Raw genomic sequence first — 14,671 nt, 5'->3', positions numbered from 1 at the left:
TATATCAGTAATACTGAGGTAGGTTTTTTTAGCTTTGATACTATAATAGCATCTATCTTTAATTGCATGTTATTTTTTTTAAAAAACTTGATAAAGCCCTAGGTGAAAAAGGGACCGTGAGGGAGCCCAGGAGCTGCCACGCTGCCGTTCTTGACCCCTCCTCCTGGCCATTCTTCACCCAGAGCTCCCTTCCCAGAGGGAGCCCTTGGTAAAGAAAGGCCTATGAAGGGGTCCAGGAGCTGGCACGCTGTTGTTGCTCCTCCCCATGGGCCTTTCACTGCCCCCAACTGTGTCTCTGGAGACAGTTGGGGTCTGGAAAAGGTGTTTGGGAAGGAGCAACTGCCATGCACTGGTCACTTCTCCCCCCACCCTTTGAGGGAAGCCAGTTCATGATTAACAGGAGTTTCTTAAAAGATAATTCATTGAAGGCACATTTGCAAACCTTTCCAATGAGACAGAGTAGTGTTGGTGTAAGATCTCTTTGCTGCTCCAAGAAACTAGGATGGATATACTGTATAAAGAACTTTCCCATGAACTAAGATTTTTAAAACATATACAAGAAATGGAAGAATGGGGAAATCACCAAGGAAAAATATGACTGTAGCCAGTGCTGGTGGAAAGAAAGTCAGAAAAGCTAAATTTCAGAATAAGCTCAGACTTGTTAGAAAGGATAAAAATACTGTAGTAAAAAGACTGGCTGGCTAAGTTGACATCAAGAGGAATAACAAGAAAATGATGGAACAACTGTGTAGAGAAGATGGAGAAATGCTAATAGGACAGAGAGAAAGCAGAAGTGTTCAACACCTTCTTTGCCTTAGTCTTCTCCCAGGAAAACAACAGTGCTCAACTTGAAGCAGATAAAGCAAATTGTACCATAAAGGGGCTACAGACCAGAATAGCTATTCTAAATGAATTCAAGTCTCTAGGACCAGATGAACTACATCCGAGGGTTGATAAAACCTCAGAGCTCTGTCAATAGTGTTTTAGAATTCTTGGAGAACAGGAAAGGTCCCCGCAAATTGGAGGAGGATGACTGTTGTTGTCATCTTCAAAAAGGGAAAAAAGGAGGACCTGAGTAACCTGAGATTGACATCAGTACCAGGAAAAGTTCTAGAATAGAAAAACAGTTCGTGAGAGCTTAGAAAATATTGCTGTTATTACTAAGAGCAAGCTTTGGTTTCTCAGAAAGAAGTCATGCCCCACTAATCCTATCTCTTTAAGAACAGAATTAACAAGCTTGATAGATAAGGGAAATGGTGTGGATGTGCTACTGTTTCATTAAGAGTTTTGACAAGGTCTCCCATGATATTCTTTCACACAAGCTAGTAAAATGTAGACTAAACATTGCTAATATTAGGTGGATTTTTAACTGGCTGATACACAGAATTTAAGAAGTACTCAATGGTTCCTCATCATCACGGAGAGAAATAATTAGTGAGATGTGTCAGGGTTCTGTCCTGAGCTTTCTGAATGGCTTGGATGATGGAATAGAAGGTACACTTATCAGATGTTCAGATGGCACTGAATTAAAAGAGGCAGCTAATATCCCAGAGGACAAAATTAAGGAAGAGCAAACAAGGTGATTAAAGGTTTAGAAACCAGGTCTTATGAGGAATATTTTAGGGAGACTGAGAGATGAAATTATAGGCATCGGAATAGAGTGCTTTGGAAAGTGTAGAACTCTTCTTCATTGGAAGTCTTTTAAACAGAGGTTGGATGGCCGTGACTCAAGAGTACTTTAGCTATGTGCTCTGGTGATTGCACTAGATGACCCCTGTGTCCCCTGCAATTCCTTAAAATATAAATATTCATAGCAGTAAAAATGTTAGTTGTACGGTATTCAGTCAGCTGCAAAATCATAGGGTTTCTTTTTCTCAGTCCTTGGGTCTTCATTTCATTCTATTTGAAGGTTTTATCCCATTTACCCATCAAAAAATTCTGATCTGCATGTGAAAGGGACATTTCCACAAGTATGAGTTTGGGGTATGGCTCATTCTGTCATAATTGAGAGCCAGCATGGTGTGCTAGTTTGAATATTGTACTACCAACTTTGGAGACTAGGGCTCAAATCCCTGCTCAGCCATGGAAATCCACTGCATGACCTTGGACAAGTCACTCTATCACCCTCAGAGGAAGACAAAGGCAAACCTACCCTGAAGAAATCTTATCAGGAAAACCCCACAATTAGTTCACCTGAGGGCACCATAAGTCAGAGATGACTTGAAGGCATACAGCAACAAAAATTGTCATAATTAGCAAAGGAAGCATACAATGAAAAAAAATTAATTAAATCATTTATTTATTTATTTATTTATTTATTTTAGGTAGCAGTGATGGCTCTGAGCTCAGTGAAGAGACTTCATGGCCAGCATTTGAAAGGTGAGGGAAGCCCTACTCTAACTTCATTTGATTCATATTTAAGGGCTGTGTCACATACGGTAGTTTTACTCTGCACATAGGAGATAAAGGTACAAAATATGTAAGGAACATATACAAGTACACATCCAAGAGTGGTTGCTTTTCAGTGTGCAGAGTGACATATGGCTCTTTTTCCTGCATGGAGATTTCTGTGTGTGAAAGAATAACATGTGAAGCAGTTTTAACTATAATTTGTGCTTGTGTGTAAAGAAAGCAATAATTACTGGTTCATTTCCAGCATTTATAGAATCCAGATATCTAGTAGAATTTCTTCAAGGCAATATATTTCAGTTGTATAACATCACAAGACTGTTGCTTTGACTCAGTTATCTCACATGTAAATAACTGGTCATGGTAGCTGTCATGAGCTTATTGCAATAAGCAGTGATGAAGAAATGCAGCTCCCAGTTCTTCATACCATGAGCTTCAATATCATCCCCAAGAATACTAGCTGCCCTGCAGTCCTTTGCCAGCACAAAACAACTTTGAGTGTTCTCTGCATCTTGGTGGATGTACATGCAAAGCTCTGCAGCAAAGCTCTTTCATAACCACAATTTTTATTTACATATTGTCAACATAGTTCAAACCTCAGTTTCAGAAAAACAGTGAAGCAGATGCCATAGGATCAGGATGTTAACAACTGAAACATCCAAGACAAAGAAGGTCTTAAACTGGAGGTTACTCCTTATATCACTGTAGCAGCTTGTAAGTGAAGGGAACCTAGTGGGTTGATCTCAGCTGCATTTGAGTGCCACTTTTGCAGATGGCTAGACAGATGGCACAGCATTTCCTAGCACAACAAAGAACAGGCAATGTAAGGAGCCAGTACAGTCCTATAAAGCTCTCATGACTACTCAGGGTGAGCAGCTTATTGTCTTGGTGTAGACTGAGACACTCAAAGACTGCTGTCTCTCTGCACAGATGTATCAGCCTGCCTTCAGACTTAATTGTCATGGTGATTATGAATAAAAGAAGGTTGTTGCATTAAATCAAGATGTTTGTGGCCTCTTCATTGCTCATATTTGAATGTTCAGTCAACTACATATTGATATGCAGGACATTAAGGGACTGCCTTTCCTGGCTCTAAAAGCAAGACTGAAGTTGGCCTGCCCTTTCTAGTACATTATCAAAAAATAGTTTCCACATAAGAAGACTCAGTAAAGACAGGCCAAGTAGGCATTGCTAAGATGGAAGCACTTTCTTGTCACATGTGATTGTTTCATAGAACGCCATGATCTGTTTTACTCAGTGCAAAATCATGTTATGTTTATGATGAAGATACAGACTTTGTATTGCAGTGGGCCCTTGGTATCCACTGGGGTTTGGTTCCAGGACCCCACATGGATACCAAACTTTACGGATGCTCAAGTCCCATTAAATAAAATGGCATAGTAAAGTGGTATCCCTTATATAAAATGGCAAAATTTGCTTTTTGGAATTTATATGATTTTAAAAAATATTTTTTTTTTCAAGCTGTGGATGCTTGAATCTGCAAATAAAGAATCCATGGATACAGAGGGCTGACTGTATAGCTTTTTAAAGCTCATCAGTGCTTTGTATACATCATTATCATAGGTGCACTAACTGGCATCTTGGCTATGAGTCATTGATGACATCTCTTTAGGTGAGGAGAGAGCACCTTTGTGTTTTGTTATCTTGTGCTTGCACTCAGTGCAACACTTTCACAGCTAGGGTGCTATTACTACATGCCTGCTGAGGGTCTAGCAAAATAACAGGATGGGTGGAGAGGGGGTGTCTTGTGTCACTATTCATTCAGATGTCTAGCAGTGTCCAGCAGAAATTCAGAGAATCAGTGTACATTGGACCTCTGAGACTGGAAATGTTAGTATTAAGATAATTCAGAATACTTAATTCTTCTCTACTTTGTTGTGTAAACTTTTTTATTTACTGAAAATTGATAAATATATTTTTTTTAAAAACCCAACACAAACAAATAATTATTTTACATCACCATATGGATAAATCCTTCTGGATTTATGTGATTTGCCAGCCAAATGTTCTAATGTAGTAGTGCACTATTCTAATGCAAGTAGCATTTCCCTATGCAAACATATATGTTCAAAAAAGATCTAGCTAAGACCAGGACTTTTTTTTATGAAGCACCAATGACAAACTATTGTTCTAATTTAGAGCACAATTCTTGGTTTACAACTTGCACAATTCTCACAAGTAGGAGACTTAATACTGCCTTCTTCCCCACACACTATTTTCACTCCCGCATAAACTTTGAGTGAGTGCCTGGTGAGCAGGAGGAGGAATGTGGTATTCTTCTTGGTTGCTGGGATGCTTGGGGGGGGGGGGGTAAGAAGATCAGAGGGAGACCAAAGGAAAAGGAAAAGATATAGCTATTGGTACTGTGCCCAAGCTGTCAACTTCACAAGGGTAGTCAGTAGCCTAGTGTAGCAATTTCACATCTCTCACTGTGGAGCCAGACCAGGCCAGATTATCACTTCAGAACTTCTGTCCTTTGTCATGTTTGAACCTTGAAATTGCCAAAATGGTTTTAGAAGGATTGGGAGAAAAATAAACCCATCATCACAGTTACCAAGCAATGCTACAATTATCAATGAAGAGATTTTAAAGGCTATGTTAAAAGAGGTATGTATGGCAGTGTTGGAAGAAATGGCTTCTGGTCTCACCGAAAGAAAAATGATGCAGTGTGCTGCCTTTAAAGAGCTTGTTAAGCTTGTAAACCCTGTAGTAAAAGCCTGGACACCAGCAAAGGGAAAACAAGTGTTGTAATGTTTGTAGGATTGCAGAGAAATGGCAAAACAGCTTCATGATCAAATTTGGCATATTGTTACCAAAGGAACACTGAATCCTGTAATTGTTGCTTCAGAAGATGTTGATACAAATACAGAATGAAAACTTTGAAATACAGTGGGCCCTTTGTATCCGCCAGGGCTTGGTTCTAGGACCCCTCATGGATACCAAAATGTGTGCATGCTGAAGTCTCATTAAATACAATGGTATAGTGAAATGGTGTCCCTTATATAAAATAGCAAAATAAAGGTTTCATCTTTGGAATTTTAAAAAATATATATTTTTAAGATGTAGATGATTGAAACCATGAAAAAAGAATTTGTGGATATGGAGGTGGTGGTGGTTGTTGTTAATCACCCTGAAGTCAATCTCAACCCATGGTGACCTTGTGCATGAAACATCTTCAAGACTCTCTGTCCTCCACTGCTGTACTTGGTTCCTGCAAATTCATATCCTTAAGAGAGTCCATCCATCTAGCATGTGGCGTTCTTGTCTTTCTACTTCCCTCCACATTTCATAGCATTATTGTTTCTTCCAATGAGTCATGCCTTGTCATGATGTGTCCGAAGTACAACAGCCTAAATTTTGGCATCTTGGCTTCCATGGAGATTTTTGTCTTGTCTTCTCTGGGACCCGTTTATTTGTCTTTCTGGATGTCCATAGAACCTCAGTGCCCTTCTCCAGCACCACATCTCGAATAAATTGATTTTCTTTCTATCTTCTTTCTTAACTGTCCAGTTCTCACATCCATATATGGTAATAGGGAATATAATGACTTGTATAATTCTAATTTTTGTGCTGGGTTGTATATCTTTGTATTTTAGGATCTTTTCTAGCTTTTTCTCAGCCATCCTCCCCATTCTTAATTTCTTCTGGTTTCCTGGATGCAGTTTCTGTTCCCATCAGTGTTTGATCCCAGATATGAAAACCCTTTTACTATTTTTATTATTTCATCATTGAATTTGTGTAGATTCACCGTGATCATTATTTTTGTTTTCTTTATGTTCAGCAGTAAGCATGTCTTTGCACTTTGTTCCTTGATCTTCCTTAGTAATTGTGTGAGATTTTCTGCAAGTATTATGGTGTCGTCTGCGTATCTTAGATTGTTGATATTCCTTCCTCCTATTTTCACTCCTCTCGCTTCTTCTATGTCCAAGCCCATATAAATTGAACAGGTGGGGTGATAAGATGCAGCCTTTCTGACCCTTTGCCAATTGGGAACCATTATGTTTCGCCATGTTGTGTTCTGACAGTAGCCTCTTGTCCTGAGTACAGATTCCTTATCAGGACTATCAGGTGTGTTGTCACTCCCATGAAGGGCGATCTATAGCCTTTCATGATCTGTGCAATTGAAGGCTTTGTTATAGTTTGTAAAACACATGCTAATTTTGTTTTGGAATTCCGTGGTTTGTTCCATTAGCCACATATGTTTGCAGTGTTGTCCCTAGTGCCTTTTCCTTTCCTCAACCCCACTTGGATCTCTGGGATTTCTCTTTCTATATTTGGTTGGAGTCTGTGGTCCAAAACACCCTGCAAAAATAATCCAGTTCGAGACTGCTTCAACTACAATCTTGGAAATTGTAGTTTCTTACGGCACCAGAGCGCTCTGACAGTGCTCAATGTCTGACAAACACAACACTTCCCAGAGTTCCCCAGCATTGAGCCAGGGCAGTTGAAGCAGTTTCAAGATGGATTATTTTTGCAGTGTGTTTTCGACCTAAATTGCAGAATTTTGAGCACAATTTTGCTTGCGAGGGAGATTACTGCTATGGTCCTATAGTTACTGCAGTGTTCTGTGTCTCCTTTTTTGAGGATTGGGATGTATATTGATCATTTCCAATCTGTTGGCAATTGTTTTGTTTTCCATATCTGTTGACATATGTTAAGTTTATCTTTTTGTGCTGTGTTGCCTCTATTCATCTTTGTAACATTGTCTAGCTAAGGATTTAATTTACTTGCTGATCTTTAAAAACGTGTGCTTCTTTACACTACAAAAATAAGGCAAAAATAGATAGGATGAAAGAATTCCATTCAGACTCGTAACACAGATTCCACCTCAACATTAGGAAGAACTTCCTGACAGTAAGAGCTGTCCGACAGTGAAACACACTCCCTCGGAGCGTAATGGAGTCTCCTTCCTTAGTGGTCTTTAAGCAGAGGCTGGATGGCCATCGGTCAGGGATGCTTTGATTTGGATTTCCTGCACGGCAGAGGGTTGGACTGGATGGCCCTTGCGGTCTCTTCCAACGCTATTATTCTATGATTCTATAAAACAGCAGTGTTACATTGTAAATTCTTCTTACTTGAAGCTGATAGAATTATGGCTATGTTCCTCACTCAGGCATTGCACCATGCATACTATTAAAAATGGTAAAAAGGGGCATCAGTCCTTTTATACAAAATCAGTACTCTTTCAAGTATGCTAGGAGCCCATTCAAATACAAATATTAACAAGGGCAGTTGCACATAAATGTTGTTCCTTTACCCAAGCTTGTTAAACAAATAGCATATGCTATCAAACTACCATGCACCATAGTTGTATTCAAATGAAATATATGTATCTGGTTTATTTGAAAAACACTCTTACTGCCTCACAGGAAATTGTACTTTTCTTTGCAAACTCTTGACTACCTTGAAAAGTGCAATTGTTGTAGTTGCTGTAATTGTGGTAAAGATGTAATTGCTGAAGTATTAATATAAATTTAGCATCTTCCTTTGCTATTTATTAAAAATAATACATCCTGTGATCAAAGAAACAGTATCTAAAACATTATATGATCATAAAATCATATCTATTAATGCCTCAAAAATATATCCAGAGTAAGCATATTATTTCATTGAAAGAGCAGTGAAAAGGGGCTTCTATACCCTACTGTATAAACTCATGTTTAATTCTAGAAATTTAGGTTAAAAAATTGACTCTAAAAACCAGAGTTGACTTATTGATGGGTCAATGTAAGTACTGTACTTTAAACCTCTCTCTCTCTCTCTCTCTCTCTCTCTCACACACACACACACACACACACACACACACAACCATCCCCTGGTGAAAGGCACAAGGTTAATCTGCCCTGGAAGCTCTGCCCCCCTTCTACTCTCTCATCCCTCCAGCCTTTAGTATGAGCACAAATAGTTATCCCTCCTGGAATTTTGTTCTTTGGCATTGTATTTCTTTGCTTCATCCTTTACATCCTTCATTACATGACTCTTAAGTTTTACCCTCAACTTATCCATGGGTCATATGAAAATCCATAATTTTGGTTCCAAAACCTGCCCTCAATTTATACATGAGGTCGACTTATAGTCAAATATATATGGTATATTGCTTTCTGAAAAAATGTAGTAAGGGCTTGATGCAGTAGATTTAGCAATGTAAATTAAATTAGCATTTTTAGCTTCTCAAGCCATTCACTGGGAAGCCAATAAAAATATTCCAGTACTGTGTGTCCTCATATTAGGAACATATGTTCAAATAAGAAAAAAAAATTCTTAATGAAATATGCTGTTGCTCACAGAAAGAGAGGTAGTTGATGTTTGGAAAAAACGAAGCATATTACAGTGTTCTAACAAATGATGATGGATATGAATTCAAAATATGTAATGCATACAATTTATAATGGAATCCAACAGGAACAGATTATACCATTCTCTTGGTCCGGTGACAAGAATGGCACGAAATGGCTATCGAGGCCACATGAAGGGCAACAGGTACTAACCCCAAATGTTTGGGGTCAGACTTTTTCCTCTGGTGTTGGTATTGAAGTGGATGTGATCTGACACACCTGGTGTTCCTAATTTCCTTGCAAAATCATGTTGCTGAACTTTCCCTTCCCTCTCTTGGGACTTAATCATATCTTTATAGGCTGTGGCTGGCTTCTACTCCGCAAATCCAATTTCTTAAAGCAATGCACTGTTACCCAGAGAGGCATAAGTGCACTTTCTAAAAAGTGTAGCACTACATGATGTTGGAAGTAATTCTGGTACTAAGAATAGTGCTGGAATCTAAATCCATATGTTCAAAATACTTTCTTTACTAAGACGTTGCCATTTTTTTCTAACTTGGAGCCATATAAATAGCAAGAATTTGCTAATTATTTGCTCAACCCATTTTGAATGGCATTTTATATAAAACTGCTTGGAAGCTTCCATACACATGAACTTCACCATCTGATATACTGTTGTTCCAGGAAACCTAGTTTGACCAACTGTTTTTAAAAAGTGTAATCTTTAATAATGTTAGTTATTCAATTCCTTGTGAAAAATTTTTGGACCCTTGACAAGGAGGCTTGTCTTGTCAGATCACTCAACTTACACTTGACATACAATTGAAAGGTGAATGGAAGAATTTTTCCAAGACGTTTAAAAAAACTTGCTACTTCAGACTATCTGGAGAATTGATGGCTGTTCCCACATAAACTGCTTGGCATACAGTGACATAAACATTTGCGTCAGTCAAATCTTTCCTGTTGTTAAAAGCTGATCAGCTACTCACTTGTTAGAACACAAGCTGCATTAAAACAACTTCAATTTACTGCTCTGGGTCAGGCTTTCTCCTTTCCTGCTGCTTCTGTTGCTGCTTTCAAAATATCTTGTTATGTAATATGCATGTATTGGACACCTGCTTTTTTCAGTTTCAGTAGCTCAAATAAGTTCAACAAATCCAGTCGTTGAACTATATCTGGAAAAATATAAGAATAACTTAAAATTTGTATGTTTGAGTGTGGCAACATTTCACAAACTTAAACATAGATAATTTCAACTTAGTTCTTGGTATATTTTGTATTTTCCTAATTTTATTTATACTTTTTTATAGTTCTGCAGAGTCTGAAGATCTAGCTGTTCATTTGTATCCAGGAGCTGTTACTGTTCAAGGTGTTCTCAGACGGAAGACTTTGCTGAAAGAAGGGAAGAAACCTACTGTAAGAGATTGTGTTTGTCGTTTGATTAATTTCATTTTTTCAAAAACTACCTATGTTTTTTTAAAATGGACCAGCATTGACTCTTTCATTATTTCATTCACTAGAATTCTTTAAGTCAGGAATGAAAAGTTTACTTCAAAAATCAGTTAGGCAGGATATGAATAAGATAAAAATGATGACAATATAGGTTGCAGCCAATTCAAATGATACCTGCAACCTCACTATGGGTACAACTAAAAATTCTTTGAATTGTTAGAAATACCACACCCAAGTCATAACATGATAGTAGTTAGCCTGGTGACATGAAAACATTCCATTTATGGCAATGAGTGATTGAGTCTTCAAAGTTAGGAACTGATGCCTTCCAGATGCTTTGGACTATAGCTTCCATAAGCCCCAGTCCACATGGCCAGTGGTTAGGGAAATGTTTCCTAGCAGGTACCAGGTTGGCTGCCTCTGCATCAAGCCAGTCATGTGTTGCATGTTATAATAAGTCATGTAAGAAACCACTACTATAGTGAATATTTACCAGCCTGTTGTGACGAATTTAACAACTTCTTTGCGGATAAAATCTCTCGGATAAGGGCTGATCTTGATGCCAGCATTAGTTCAGAATCTAGAGTAGAGGTGTCCAGAGCTTCCGTGAACTTGGTTAAACTGGATCACTTTGAGTCTGTCTGTACCGAGGATGTGGACAGGATTCTGCGAAGTGTTAGGAAGACGACTTGCTCTCTCGATCCCTGTCCTTCATGGCTGACAGCTCAAGGGGGAACGGTTGTGACTAGTATGTTACACTGAATTATCAATACATCTTTCAGGGATGGGCAATTTCCATCTGCATTAAAGACGGCCATAGTAAAACCTCTATTAAAAAAGCCCTCCCTTGACCCCCTAATTCGGAATAATTATCGGCCTGTCTCGCTGCTGCCATTTTTAGGGAAGGTGATCGAGAGGGCAGTCGCCTTTCAGCTTCAGGGACTCCTGGATGAAACGGATTATCTCGACCCATTTCAATCCCGGCTTCCGGGCGGGCTATGGTCGCCTTCGTTGATGATCTCCGTCTGGGCATGGACAGGGGAAGCGTGTCCCTGTTAGTGCTTTTGGATATCTCAGCGGCCTTCGATACCATCGACCATGGTATCCTTCTGGATCGCCTGAGAGAGTTAGGTATCGGGGGCTCTGCTTTGCAGTGGTTCCGTTCCTACCTCTCGGGCAGATTCCAGATGGTGAAGCTAGGGGACTGTCGTTCCGACAAGAGGGCCCTTACATCTGGGATCCCTCAGGGAGCGATTTTGTCCCCTATGCTATTTAACATTTACATGAAGCCGCTGGGAGAGATCATCTGGAGACATGGGGCGTGGTGTTATCAGTACGCTGATGACACCCAAATAGTTTTCTCTATGTCTCTGACTGATGCAGTAACTAAGGATGGCATCTCTCCTCTTGATGCCTGCTTGGAGTCGGTAATGGGTTGGATGAGGGAAAACAGACTCAGTGTGAATTCAGAGAAAACGGAAGTACTGGTGATAGGTTCTCCTGGTCCAGGTAAGAAAGTTTTTCCACCTGTCTTGAATGGGGTCACGCTCCCTGTGAAGGACTCGGTTCGCAGTTTGGGGGTGCTCCTTGACTCGTCGCTCCACCTTACATCTCAGGTGGATGCGACGGTTAGGAGCACCTGTTATCAGCTTCGGCTGATACGCCAACTGCGACCCTTCTTGGACCGGGGGGACCTTGAAACCGTTGTACATGCTCTGGTAACCTCTCGACTAGATTTCTGTAATGCGCTTTACATGGGGCAACCCTTGTACCAATCTCGGAAGCTTCAGTTAGTGCAGAATATGGCAGCAAGGCTGGTCACTGGTTGTTCCAGGGCCAGCCATATAACGCCTGTTCTGAAAGATCTCCATTGGCTGCCTATTCGCTTCCGGGCCGAATACAAGGTGTTGGTTATCACCTATAAAGCTCTATATGGCTTGGGCCCAGGGTACTTGGAGGATCGCCTCTCCCCATATAGTCCACCCCGCTCTCTTAGATCAGGAGAAAGACATCTGTTGATGGTTCCAGATGTCCGCTACGCTGTCACAAGGAGGGCTTATTCTGTCTCAGCCCCGAGACTCTGGAACGCACTCCCTAATGAGCTCCGCATGTCCACTTCCCTTGATGTTTTCAAGAAAAACTTGAAGACTTACCTTTTTCGTCAGGCATTCCCCCCATGAACGTTGGTGTTATTTTTCTCCCCCTGAATGTGACTTTTTTCTATCCTGTCAGCCTTGTAATTGTACTGTTGTTTTTATCTTGCTATTTTATTGTGTATTGTGTTTTTGCTGGCTTTGTTGATGAAAGACAAAAATGGTTACATTTTGGACAGGCTGTAACCATTTTTCATGGGAGTTTCAAACCATGGAGGTGACCTAAGAAAAGATTTTTAAAATTGTGTCTAAATTTGCTCTAAATGTGGATGATGAATATCTAGATAATCTAGTGATCCCATTTTATTTAATTTGGAAAATAGTCTGGGAACAACTGGTTATTCCTGTGGCTCACAAATTGTGAGTCAAGTCTTGCTAATGAGTCCTAGGCCATTCCAAAGGAATTCAGAAGTAATTTTTACCCCCAGGCCGGCTTGATCTAATTAGAACAGGAGTGGAGAATGTGTGACCATCTAGATGGTGCTGAATTGTAGTCCTACCAGCCATAATCTGTGGATCTCCTGTTGAAGAATAAAGGGATGTCAGTCCAACAGTATCTGGAAGATGAAGCCACATGATCACCATCACATATTAGAAGATGATGGGCAGTTAAAGTAAAGGATAACATAGCTGGACATATTGGCTTGTACATACATTCACAAATAGTGATGTCAGTGCAAGAGTGCTAGTGTGAAAAGTTCCCTTTTTGAGGCAGAGCATTTTTTTTTTCATGGACCTGGTCCCTACGTCATATTGTGCTTCCTATTTTCTTGTGATTTTGTTAGTTCCAAAGGCAAGAAAACCAGACACCTACAATGGTGCTGGGATTGCATGCTTCTGAGAAGCAAGAGGCTATGCTGACAGAAGCTGGTAGGATCTCCCAGGTCAGACAGGCTATTCCTGAGGAGCCATATTAAACATGCCAAATGGCTACTGGGCAGAAGCAATAGTGGAGGGTGACATTGGTGGAGGATCTCTCAGAGACACCATAGCTAACACCTGTTAGAACTGCTCAGAAAAAGGCAGTGGTAAACCATTCCTGAAACCTTCTACCTTGCGCAGAGAACAAGTAGCACTGTGTCTAACAATACAGTTGATTCTAGTTAACATGCTCAGAAGTGAAAGAAAAATCCAAAATTGCACAGCCCGCCCCATACGTGGGCTTGCCATCCACAGACTCAAGCTCACATGGATGGCAAGCCCTGGGCATTAAAATGATTCACACGCCCATGGGAGCACGTGGCCATAGCAAACAATGGGACATGAGGTCCTGCATTTTTCCCCTGCGCAGGGGGGTCTGGAACAGATACCCCATATATACAAAGGGTCCACTGTATTACATGAACATGGAGTGTAAGAAACATGAATCAGGGAGGCTAAACATTGTAAAACAAGAAATGGAATTATTAGCATTGCAATACGGTGAACCCTTGTTATACGCTGGGGTTTGGTTCCAAGATCCCCCGTGGATAACATAGTCTGTGGATGCTCAAGTCTTATTAAATATAATGACATAGCAAAATGGTGTCCCTTATAAAAATGGAATATCAAGGTTTGATATTTGAACTTTATACTTTTTGAACATTTTCAGACTGTAGACGCTTGAATCCCTGTCTAAAAATCTGTGTATAAGAAGGGCCAACTGTATTTTGAGTGAGCAAGCTAAAGTGAACAGGAATGGGGCATTTTGCATCAGAAAATTACATAGCATTTTACTCAAATAATGAAAACTTAAGAAATGGGGTAGCAATAATAGTGAGGAGAGATGTAGCAAATGCAAAGTCTGACTGAATAATATCAATAAGACTTCAGGGAAAACCCATGCATATAATCATAATCCAAGACTATACTTCAACTAGAAAAGAAAGAAACTGAAAGATTCTTTATTGGGATGCAGGAGGAAATTGATCACACACCAAAACAAGACATGCTTGGTAACCATGGCAATTAGAACATAAAAGTAGAAAACAGCGCAACTGCTGGGGTCCAACAACCACTGTCAGCAACTCAAATGAGTCCTGGGGTTAAATCAGACCCTTGTAGCAGAGCTGGCAATTTCCAGAAGCTGAAGCGTGGCTCCAAAGTCCAATTGGGATGACAGCAACTGGATGTCTTCCAGGAACTGCAGCAATGCAGGAACCTCCGGGGACACACAGCAAACCGATGCTGTAGCTTCTTCTGATAAACCACCAGAGAAACAAAAGTCCCCAAAGTGCTCTTTATTAACAGTGCTATAATACAAAACCAGATCTCTAAAACTTCAAAACATACCAATCCAACTCCTACTTCAAACCCACAAGCTATCCGTTGCAACCCCTGGGTTTATATAGTCTCCAGACCATGTGGTCTCCCAAACCCAGT

General features: G+C 40.1%; 1 protein-coding gene across 3 annotated transcripts in view; it reads left to right on the top strand.

Moving 5' to 3' along the window:
• LOC149316624 (ras-specific guanine nucleotide-releasing factor RalGPS2) overlaps window positions 1-14,671 on the top strand; it is a 150,125-nt gene that overhangs the window by 120,880 nt on the left and 14,574 nt on the right. For 2 of the 3 annotated variants that reach the window (XM_089515955.1, XM_089515957.1), the window contains 3 exons: window positions 2,325-2,379; window positions 8,833-8,910; window positions 10,016-10,121. In XM_089515955.1, the coding sequence (XP_089372081.1) occupies window positions 2,325-2,379; window positions 8,833-8,910; window positions 10,016-10,121 (239 nt within the window). The remainder of the gene's footprint in view (window positions 1-2,324; window positions 2,380-8,832; window positions 8,911-10,015; window positions 10,122-14,671) is intronic. The other variant, XM_089515956.1, reaches the window with a different exon arrangement.

This window comes from Sceloporus occidentalis, unplaced genomic scaffold (assembly GCF_023333645.1).
Source record: "Sceloporus occidentalis isolate IW3139 unplaced genomic scaffold, rSceOcc1.0.p SCAF_3, whole genome shotgun sequence".
NCBI lineage: Eukaryota > Metazoa > Chordata > Lepidosauria > Squamata > Phrynosomatidae > Sceloporus > Sceloporus occidentalis.
Note: the sequence above shows the minus strand (reverse complement) of the source record. Positions and strands in the feature narration are given on the sequence as shown.